Source organism: Ochotona princeps, chromosome 1, assembly GCF_030435755.1.
Source record: "Ochotona princeps isolate mOchPri1 chromosome 1, mOchPri1.hap1, whole genome shotgun sequence".
In the NCBI taxonomy this organism is placed as follows: Eukaryota; Metazoa; Chordata; class Mammalia; order Lagomorpha; family Ochotonidae; genus Ochotona; species Ochotona princeps.
Window position 1 is genome coordinate 90272658 of NC_080832.1, and position 12123 is coordinate 90284780.

Sequence of the window (12123 nt, forward strand, 5' to 3'; positions counted from 1 at the left end):
GCGAAGATCTTCTCCCATTCTGTGGGTTGCCTTTTTACTTTGTTGATTGTTTCTCTAGCTGTACAGAAGCTTCTTAGTTTGATGAGGTCCCAATTGTTTATTTTGGTCTTGATTTCTACTGCATTTGGAGTCTTTTTTTTAGGAAGTGAGGGCCTACCCCTAAGTGTTGCAGTGTGTTTCCAACATTTTCTTCCAACAGTTTGAAGGTTTCTGGATGTAGGTTTAGATCTGTTCTCCATTTAGATCTGATCTTAGTGTATGGTGAGAGATGTGGATCTATTTTTTTGTTTCTGCAGGCTATCAACCAGTTGTCCCAACAGCATTTATTGAACAGACCTTCCCATTTGCCTGGATTGTCGTTTGTCTTTTTGTCAAAGATTATTTGGCTGTATCTGTGTGGGTTTCCTTCTGGTGTTTCTATTCTGCACCATTGATCTTCCTCTCTATCTTTGTGCCAGTACCACGCTGTTTTGATAACCACTGCCCTATAGTATGTCCAGAGGTCCGGAACTGTGATTCCCCCTGCTAACTTCCTGTTCTTCAGAGTGGTTCTAGCTATTCGTGGTTTTTTGTGCTTCCAGATGAACCTTTGGATCATTGTTTCCAGTTCCATGAAGAATGTTTTGGGCAATTTGATTGGGATTGCGTTGAATGTATATATTGCTTTTGGCAGTATAGACATTTTAATGACATTGATTTTACCTATCCAGGAGCATGGGATGTAATAAACATATGAAAAAATGCTCAAGTTCCCTGGCAATAAGGGAAATCCAAATTAAAACATCAATGAGGTACCACCTGACGCCAGTAAGACTGGCCCACATGAATAAAAGCACCAACAACACTTGTTGGCGAGGTTGCGGGGAAAAGGGATCCCTACTCCACTGCTGGTGGGGCTGCAGGCTGGTACAGCCTCTATGGAAATCAGTATGGAGAATATTCAAACAACTCAAATTCAACATACCGTATGATCCAGCAATAGCACTCCTAGGAATATATCCAGAACAATTGTTTTATGAGAAACCAACATGCACTCCTATGCTCATAACAGCACAATCAGTAATTGCAAAAACATGGAAGCAACCAAAATGCCCATCAACAGACGATTGGATAAGAAAGCTATGGTTTATCTATTCCATGGAATACTACTCAGCTATTAAAAAAAACAAAATGCAGTTCTTTGTGGCCAAATGGGCCAAACTGGAAACCATAATGCTAAGGGAAATGAGCCAATCCCAAAAGGTTAAATACCACATGTTTGCCTTAATTTAAGATGATATGATGTTATGTATAACATGTTATATTTTGAATGTTATATGTTGTGTATAAACTAAAATTGAAGTGTAGGTGAGGTGGTCACAGAAGGTGGCTGGGAACTCGCATTTACTTTTAACATGTTGGTTACTCATTACTATGTCAATTAATTCCATAGTGATGTAAATTTTTGCTGATGGTATGTTGGAGCTTTCAATTGACTGGGATGATACTCTGCTGGCTCTGTCTTCAGACCAGAGAGGGTATACCTAAGAAGCCGTTGAACTTGACTGGACAATAAGATACTGGACTCTATGTTTGGTATATGCTTGCAATGGGGAAATCTCAACTGAACTTGAGCTGTGGTTATGCAACAAGGTGGAGGAATCCACCATGGTGGGAGGGTTTGGGGAGGGGTGGGGAGAACCCAAGTATCTATGTAACTGTGTCACATAATACAATGTAATTAATGAAGAAAAAAAAATAAAACACACAAATCAGAAAAAAAATGTTTAGGTTTAAAAGCATCAATATCATCGTTAACGTGATAGTGATACAAAGTACAGAAATGGACTCATAAAAAAGGAAGAACCCAAACATATACATGCACTCACATTTCTTTACCCAAAATTATGTTGAAAAGGAAAAAATAAAATTGGAAATCTTACTCCACTAGGAGGTAAATATTGTAGTTGTAGAGTAAATCCTATGACATTGATAGGTTCAAAGAAAAATTGAGCAATGAAGCAAAATAGTCTACAAACAGAACTGTGTATATATATATATATATATATATGTATGTTTTATAATGAAAGTGATATTACAGGACAAAGGACAGTGTACAGTATTTTTTTCTACTCACATTCCTAAATCAGTAGGATTTCCATAATGAGAAAGTACAAACTGCTGCATGACAGTAGCTGTATTAAAAGGTTACTCTTGTATCAATTATGGATATAAATGTTATCAGGAAAGTACATCTTCAAAAACATGATAGATTAATAAAGAAACTAAATACTAATCAGTAACATTGATAAATTTTTGTAAATGGAAGTTAAGAATTGATTATTGAAAGCATTAAAAAAGTAAAAATGTAATCTATTAGAAAAATACATTCAAAAAGAACATATTTTGAACATAAAGATAATTCTAAACTGTTTGAATAGTCAGCAGCAATAGACATATATGTGTGTGGGGCTCAGGGGCAAAGAGGTCACTAAGTCAACAAGATGATGACTAACAAGGTCACTGGGTTACACGCGGCGAGCAAGATGGTGGCCAAGGACAGAGCCCGGGCGTGAACCAGGAAAGGGGTCACGTTGTTTCAAAGAAAGATTGATTGACCAGAGTCATTTTGCTCTCCTGCCCCTGGCCTATGGGAGGTGGCTTCCGCAGTTGTGCTCCTAGTAATTGGTTAATTCCTGGGATTCCAGGCCTGAGGCTGTTCGTTACCCTATGTAAGAATCTGAATTTCCCAAATGGATTGGAACTGCTTAGACAAAACCCCTGTCCATCTGTTTGTCTCTTGCATGCCAGGAAGCTGGATGGTGGGCAGCAGGCAATAGGGTACTACAGCAATCTGTGGGGGAGACCCCGCATACGTGCACCCTGTGATGTGCAAGCATGTTTATAGTAGCATTGTTTATAATATCTCCCAAGTTGAAACAGTTCAAATGTACACCAACACTACGATAATTTGTGAAATACCCAATGCTGTATTTTGATAGTGAACAGAGTACTCTTCAATTCAGTAAGAAATAGAAATATTAGAAGTCTAATGTTAAACGAAAATGGAGAGGTTGAGACTGTATACGTGTTTGAGGTATAGAGAGGAACTTACATGGTAATCTTTTTGAGTTTGAACTTGGTAATGTTTATTTGGGACATTCATAGAGTGTGTAGCTTACTCTATAATAGAAGTCATAATTCAATAAAAAGTTTGTATGAATTCAAGGAAGGATGGCACATGGCATGGAGTACCATTGGCAGGAGGATGGTATGTGAGGGTCTTTTACAGTATGTACTATCATCTTGACAGATATCTAAGTTATTTAAATCATGGATTTTGAAGTGTTCTTCTGTAAGTGAAACAGTAAATATTTTTTGCCTGAGAGTCTTTGTTGTAATTATGCAACACTTTCATGAAAACTGTTGTGAATGATATTCATAGAAACATGTGGGTGTATTCCAATTAAGTTTTGTTTACTAAGTGGTAGAGGCAAGATTTGCCCACGGGCCATGTCTTGCCAATCTCTGGATTCAGTGATTAGTCAACATATGACTAGAGTAAACAAAATCATATCTAAATGTCAGAATATCATTGAAGTATTTTTTTCTCATCTTTCTAAAAATAAGCATGTGGAAATTACTATTCTGTCTCCTAAGTTATATTTCATTTGTTATTTTAAACATTTATATATGTTCCTTGAAAAAGATTATGTATATATAACAAACTGCTTTGCAAAATACTTGTGCTTTGCAACTTAAATGCATATTTTAGTGTGTAGACCATAGTTTTAATTCTGTTCCATTGAAGTATTTTTTTCCAATACAGAAAATTCAGCAATTTAATAAATTGAAGTAGACACTGTGCTCTTGTATCACTTTAATTAGTATTGAGAAAGATCTGTTTACTATCAGGATTTATTCATTTCATTAGGTGATTGCTACAATCTGTCATTTTGTCAAAATTTAACTTTGTATGTACTGAAAGCATTAAATGTCCTAATTTAAAATAGATTAATCTACTTCTGGCTTTGTTGGTTTTATGGCGAGATAATTTATTTACTTAAATCTTTTCTCCTTTGGTAATAGCTTAATTAATTGGTTGGACAAATGTTTATACAATACATACTAAAACCATAAATTTCTTTTGTAAATGGTTGCAGGCAAAATTTGGATCCATGTAAAGCTGAACTGACTATTCTAGAGAAGATTATAAAACTAAATGAATCTATCAATTACTTATCTGGAACTGCCCTGCCAGTATCAGGATCTGTCTTTATTGGTGGATCACCACGTATTTATGGAAAAGCTCAGGTATGTGATGCTTAAAAAATGAACAAATAAAAACCTTACAGATATGCCATTTCACTAAAAAGAAAAAAATGAAACAAGATACGTTTTCTGGCTCATTTCATGATTTCAGAAGAAAATTTTGAGACATGTTACTAACCCACATATATATTTTTATCTATCAATCCCAAGCATAGGATAAGCTTACTGTTCTTATTAAGTAGAATTATTCCATAGCAGCTGTTTTATCATAAGACTGCAGTGTGTATATTGTATTTTCTGATAGCTTTAAGTATGTGATTTTTTTACACACCAAGAATATCCTAGTTTTTTTAGCTAATATGAAAGTGCGTCACTTTAATAACACACCAAGAATATGATTCAAATGATGGAACCAGATTACTATTAATTGCCTCTTTTCCTATAGGCTCAGAAAAAACCTAGTGAGTTTCATCTTAGAGCTTTGTGCAGATTCAAGCCTATTACCTAAATTTCCATTGAGATAATTAGCTCTTTGTCTCTATTATTAAGCTGTATTTTAGAATAATAGCTTGTTTGTTGAGTTAAATGTGATTGATTAATTGACTCAGATGTATTTCAGAGAATTGCTTTATACATTATTGAGGTTGTATGCTAAGTATATCAATAGCTTATTACAATTAGGAAACTTCTCTTACTATTTGAAATCCTGTTTTATGTATTTAAATATTATTGGAAATATAAAATGTTGTGAACCCGAATTTCCACAAGTAATGCAAATTGATATGAATCTACATCCGGTTAGTGTTATAGGTGTGGTATATACAAGATAATTTTTTAAAGTTTATTTATGTTTATTGGAAAGTCAGATTTACAGAGGAGGAGAGACAGAGAAAAAGATCTTCCATCCACTGCTTTATTCCACAAGTAGCCACAAAGGTCCATGTTGAGTCAGTGTGAAGCCAGGAGCTAAGAGCTTCTTCTGGGCCTTTCACTTGGGGTGCAGAGCCCAAGGCTTTGGGCCGTCCTCCACTGCCTTCTCAGGTCACAAGGAGGGAGCTGGAAGGAAAGTGGAGCAACCAGGATTGTGAACTGGTGCCCTTGTGGGATCCCAGGTGTGCAAGACAAGGACTTTAGGCTACCATGCTGGACCCTCAAGATAAAATTTTAACACAAAATATTCATAAATTAAAAACTACCTATATATTTGACATGATATGAATCACTTTGATAAAATTAGAAAATTCTGTATCTGTAAGTATGAATGAAATTATTTTAGCTTCAGATTTGCTCCATTAGTGCTATAATTATTGGTCATTAACAAATTTATGTACTTGGTTTTTTTTTTCTTAAGCAAACCATTCTATAAGATCTGAAAAGGTAGAAAATGTCTCTTTTGCTTACCATTCTATATACCAAGAATAGTGTTTCTGTTATATGGTTCAAGCTTAATTAACATCTTTTAAATGAAAATCAATTAATAAGTAAATAAAATATTCTAAAGCTTGTCATTCTTCTTCCTGTAAATAAATACCGTAAGTGGCAGCCAATGGAGGCTAAACTAGCAGGTATCTTGCGACCCATGTAGCAGAGCTGGAATTCTAGGTTCCTAGAACTGGCTCAGTCCCAATTGTATGCATATGGATAATTTAACAGCAAATGGGACGTCTCTGTCTCCTTTTACATGTTCTCTCCACTTTTCAAGTATTATTTTAAAAACAAATTTTCTGGCCCAGCGTGGTAACCTAGTGACTAAAGTCCTCCCAAACAGGCGCAGGTTCTTGTCCTGGTGGCCCCACTTCCCATCCAGCTCCCTGCTTGTGGCCTGGGAAAGTAGTGAAGGACAGCCCAAAGCCTTGGGAACCTGCACACACATGGCAGTCCCAGAACAGGTTCCTGGCTTCCGATCAGTTTAGCTCTGGCTGTTGAGGCCACTTGTGGAGTGAATCAGCTAATGGAAGATCTTCCTCTCTGTCTCTCTTCCTCTCTGTATATCTGCCTTTCCAATAAAAAGAAATCTTTAAAAAAAAAGATTTTCATGCAGAGTTTAACTTTTGTGTTTATGTAGTAACATCTGAATGAGCTAAATTCTAGCCAGGGAAAAATACCCAAATATCTTTATTGTAGTTAGGCACTTATTAAATGCAGGAACAACATGCAACATGAAATAAGAAAAGTGGAAGAAGTCTTGTAGGTCCCTTGGGCAGTAAGGGAGCTTGTAACTAGAGAGTTAGGAGAGGACCAATGTTTGCTTGGCAACAAATAGGGAGGGAAGCTCTTCTTTTAGAGGTAACATCAGACATACAAGTTTGATAACAGAAAAATCTTGAGATAATGAGGAGGAAATGGAAATAGCATGTTATTTCAGAGGTCTAGACTTTGCTATGTACTGAATAATTATAATGCTTAATTTTAGAGGCATAAGCAGGAGCCTGTACAGAATGGATATTATGCACATTGCAAGTAGTATAGATTTATATGCTAGTGACAAAGAAATTCCTTTATAAAAATTTGAATAGGAAGTAATATGCTAATATCAATTTGGTAGAAATTTAAGCCTAAAAGTAATAGAACCTAGATTACATTATAGAATTGCTAAAGTTGAGAAGTAAGAATTATTATACAAGAAAAGATGTTGTAATATGGGTGATAGAGTAACTATGAAAGTTAGTGAATTTATAGTTTAAAATACAGAAAAAATACAACTTAGGCAGCCTAGCTTTTGCAAGTAGAGAAATTATGTTACTTTTTCTTTACTTTGTTATTTTTTTAATTGAATTCATTTAAGACCATGTGTGTATAAAAAACTGTGTTGGGGGGAGGGGCGTGGGTAGGAGGGGTGTTTAAATTTAGATCCTGAGTGTGGTAAGTGATAGATGCAAGCAAGCTATAAAATGTATCCAGATTAGGGTCATACTAAAAGGGAAATCATAGAGGAGGCAAGCAGGCCACTGTTGTTCACTTCTCTAGAGAAAAATCCAGATAAAAATAAATGAATTCATTTCAAGTTGAGCATCCAGGGGAAAAACCTGAAACTCAGCAAGCATATGCAGGAAGCTAATGAGACACAGAGACCTGGAATAGCACCATGAATAAAGTAAAACAATAAAAACAGAAATATAGTGTGCTAGTGGTAGAGACCCTGCCTTCATGCCTGGAAGTCCAGTGCATGGCAAAGTGTAAGAGGGGAGCCTCTTCAGACCCCACGTCCAGCAACAGGAAGCTTTAGCAACCTTTGTAATCATCCCAGGCATGTACCCCAGCCAGAGGAGCTACCTGCAGTATGCTAAATAACTTTGCATCAGAGATTGAGGGTACCATGACTCCTCTGTAGCTCCCAGAATAGAAGTGGCAGTGTAATGCCATTTTAAGAAAGGAGTTGCTGTCCAAAATCATACTACCTGAAGGGACAAGACTGCCTAAATACCCCTCCTTGCCATTGCGTAGATCTGCAACCAGGCTAAATACAAAGGCTTTAGCTTCACAGAGCCTTATGAATCCAGCAATGATGCAGGCCTTGGCACTTGGCTCAGGCAGTGTACCTTATTTGAGTGCCTTTTTTGAGTCCCAGTGTCCCAGCTTTCTTTCTTTCTCTCTCTCTTTCTCTCTCTCTCTCTCTCTCTCTCTCTCTCTCTCTCTCTCTCTCTCTCTCTCTCTCCCCCCCCCCTTCCTCCCTCTCCCTCCCTCCCTCACTCTCTCCCTCCCTCCCTCACTCTCTCCCTGTCTCCCTCAACCCTCCCTGCCTTCCCTCTCCCCCCTCTTTATTAGTCACTTTTAAAGTAATAACCAAAGCAATATTGAATAATAAAAATAAAGCTGTAATCATTACAGTGTCAGATTGAGATCATTCTATAAAACCATTGTAACCAAAACAAGGTGAAACTGGCATAAAAACAGACATGTTGAAAAACAGAATAGCATTGAAATACCACAAATTAACTCCTACATCTACAGCACACTTACCTTGACCAAGGAGATAAAAACAAACATTGAAGGACAGATAGTGTCTTCAATAAATGGTGCGGAGAAAACTAGATGTCCATATGCAAAAGATTTAGAGAAGACCTCAGCTACAAAACTATTAAATATCTTAATTTGAGTCCTGAAAATGCGAGAAGAAAACAACAAGAATACATAACTAGGTTGACATAAGCAGTAAATTATTGGTTAAGATCCTCCCAAAAGTATAAGAAACAAAACCAAAAATAAACAAATAGGATTACATGAACTTTATCTGCTTCTACACACAGTCATCAAAATGAAGAGACCATCATTAGAATGGAAGAAATATTTGAAGACTATTAATCAGACAAAGGGTTAATATCCAGACTATATAGGAAACCCAGCAATCGCAACAACAAGAAAAATATGTTAAAGTGGGTCAAGTGTTAGAACCAAATTTAGGTTCAGAGTCAGGCAACCACACAGAGTATAATTCAGCTCAAAGCAAACTCTTTTGGGAGCACTTACAGGCAAGCTTCACTGGTACAGTACTGACAGCAGGCCAGGAAGTTGTGACTAGTGGGTTGGCAGTGGGTGCCTTTATGTGGGGATCAAAACAAGATGCAGGGTGGGGCAAGCTGGGGGATTAAAACAGGAGGTATGGGTAGGGTTGGCAGCTATCACTCAACAGCCGGGCTAGGCAGAGTCTTTCTAGGTATCAAAAACAAAATATCCCCAGCCCAGTTGCCTTATTACCTCCTCCTTCTGGGCTGCCCTTCACCCACCCAGCTAGGCCTTACACAAAGGATCCAAACAGACATTTCTAGGAAATAAATGCAGATGAAGAATACATACATATAATAGATGCTCAGTATTACTACCCATAAAGGAAATCAAGCCCATCATGAGCTAAATATCACTCCAATAGGAATGGCTACTATCTAAAATACTGAGAATAATTGTTGTATGAAAAAGTACATCTGTGTGCTCCTAGTAAGAATAAAAATTAGTATACTTCTTATGTAAAATAGTATGGGTGTTTCTAAAATAATACAAATAGACCTACAGTATTTCCATTCTATTTCCATTCTGAGTACATGTCCTAATTTCTGGATGTATGTCCTAAAGAAATCATCATGTGAAAAAGATAATTTTTACCCTGTATTTATTACAGCATTATTCACAAAAACCAAAGTAGGGAATTATCATAGGTGTCCATCAATGTTGAATGAATGTGTAAGGAAGCTATGCTGTATTTGCACACTGGAGTAGCATTCGCCATGACGAAAAGAAATCCTGACATTCACAACAAAGTATATGGAACGAGAGGTCTTTCTGTGAAATGGAAACACTCAGATTTGGTTGGACAAATAGTGCATGTTCTCTCTTATATATGGAAAATAAAAATTTTGCAAATATATTCAATCACAATCGAAATTGTGATTGCTAAGAGCTGAAATTAGCAAGCATGGGTGGACAAGGAAATGAGGGGTGAGTGTATAGTGATGATATAAACACATTAAGTTGAACTTGAATGGGTTCTGGTCTGTGGAAATCTGGAGGGATAACTGGCTATTGGTGATGTAAAATACCATGTCTATGGAAATGGAATCATTCGAATACAAAGAAAATGTCAGAAAACAGAAATGCTTGTTGCCTGGTATGGTCAGTTGAAACTTTGTATATGTTTGAAAAGTTGCATTGTACCCATGTAAAATGTGGAAGTATTACCTGGGAATTTAAAATTTAAAAATTAAAGAGAAGGGCCGGGAATGGCAGCCTAGTGGCTTGAGTCCTTGATTTGCATTCCCCGGGATCCCATATGGAGCCAGTTCCTGTCCGAGCTGCTAGAAAGCAGTCAAGGACAGCCCAAACTCTTGGGACCCTGCACCTGCGTGGTAGACTCATAAGAAGCTCCTGGCTTCTGGTTTCTAATGGGCTCAGCTCTGGCCAATGTGGACACTTGGGGAGTGAACCAACTAACAGATGGAAGATCTTTCTGTCTCTCCTTCTCTCAGTAAATCTGACTTCCCAATGAAAATAAGTAAGTCTTTAAAAAAAATTAAAGGGAAATGATATGTAGGACCACAAAAAAAAAAAAAAAAAGAAAATCAAAGTTGTGAGCCTGTTCATGTGTAAGGTAACACCTCTGAATGTCTTAGTATCATGCAGGCTCTAACTATCTAATTATTGTGTTCTGATTAAGAGCTGCTGTTTAAGCACAGTGGGTTGCCAGTGCTCCGAAAATTAAAAACAACAGGTTTGCAATTAAAAGAAAGAAAACTGAGGAAAAGAGCTATAGTTGATTCCTCAAGACAGTAAGTGCTAAGTTACACTTACCTCAAACCTCCATGTTCCCAAGAAAATCTGTCCTGGTCAGAGCCCCTCCACCTGACAGAAGTTTGTTAACATATTGTTTAATACTTTTAATGAAAACACACAGAGCTCAGTATGTGAGAAGAAAATGAAACACTTAAACGCTTTCCATTTTATGCTTGGAGTATAAAACACTCATTCCCAGATGAACATAAAGGACAGTGTCTTTGAGGTGTAAAGCTAATGTTCTCTTCTTAGCGGTAGGTAGGAAGGGGTTTTCTCTGGTAGGTCCTGAATTGTTCACATTTTTTTTAATGCATGGAATTGTGCTCTGGGGTTCAAATTAGATGCAGATAAAAACTTTAACCCTAGTAATTGCAGGCCAAACCATAATGGTACTGAGCATTCCCTATACTAAATATAAGTGACAAAAAGGATTATAAAGAAATATTATTGTTATCAATTAGCAAACTTTTCTTATGTAGTATTTGATGTCTTCTAGGAACATGTTAGTTTTTCATGTATGTAAGTAGATCACTGACAATAAAAGCAGAATTTGATTAAAGATGGTGTTGCTGTATTATTGAAGTAGAACTTTTGAAGAATTCATGACTAATTCCAAGAACCTAAGCATATGTTTATTTTTTCTTAATTTCTATTTGTTTTAATTTAAGTATGGAAAACAAAGGAGCTCAATATTTTAAAAATTTAATCATCTTAGAAATAAGAACACATTAGTAAAAGTAAATAGAAACTACCTGCTTTATATATATATATATCCAAAACATTTATTTACAAATTGAACAATTAATTTGTTGCAAATTTATTTTTATAGAAACCCTGCTAATAATTACCACACCTTTATCCAAAATATATTATCACATAATAATACAAGTAAAGATGGAATTACTTTTAAGAACTTGTGATAAAATCCTGAAAAATGATCAAAAGCTCACTTCAGTTGTCTATTTCACATTCCATCAGATATTTTCATAGTAAACCCATTATCAGTACAGAAAAAAAGATTAATAACAGTTCAAATAAAAGTGCTCTTTGAGCTTTTCAAAGACAATTGTATGGATACAAAGTTGAAATATATCATTGAAAATAATTAAGAAAAATAACAACATTTAACTCTTGGTAAGTCATGAAAAATACTTAACTGCTACTCTTTCCTAATCTTGTGTCAAACAAATCTTTAAAAAGTAAATCATTCTGTAGTAAGTACACATCTGGTATTTGTTAATACACTGATGCACATTACCCCTCATCTCTCAAAAGGATACATCACCGAGATTTCAAACGTCACTGCTTCTGGAGATTGCATGGTAGTGCATTCAGTCACTCAATGGCTCTTTCTTCTCACCTGGCATTTGGATCGTCTGTCCTGCAATCAATGACACCTAGTCATAGGGGAGCAAATTGTAACATGCAAGTCAACACAATGAAAGTTATTTCCTATTTCTTGTTTTTAATTTATAATACATGACATACTGCCTCTCTTAATCAACCAATAGTTCATTGAAGACTAACCGCCTTCTGCCAACATCTCTTCTGTTCTTTGCTTTGATCCATCTGTTCTGCAGTTCCACGTGTGTTTCTTGCTATCCTTGTAAA

General features: G+C 36.2%; 1 protein-coding gene across 1 annotated transcript in view; it reads left to right on the top strand.

Moving 5' to 3' along the window:
* The window catches only part of LOC131481299 (protein eyes shut homolog), a 1058324-nt gene that overhangs the window by 519145 nt on the left and 527056 nt on the right, over nt 1–12123 (top strand). Inside the window, exon 17 of the mRNA XM_058669692.1 lies at nt 4143–4293. Coding sequence (XP_058525675.1) covers nt 4143–4293 — 151 coding nt within the window. The remainder of the gene's footprint in view (nt 1–4142; nt 4294–12123) is intronic.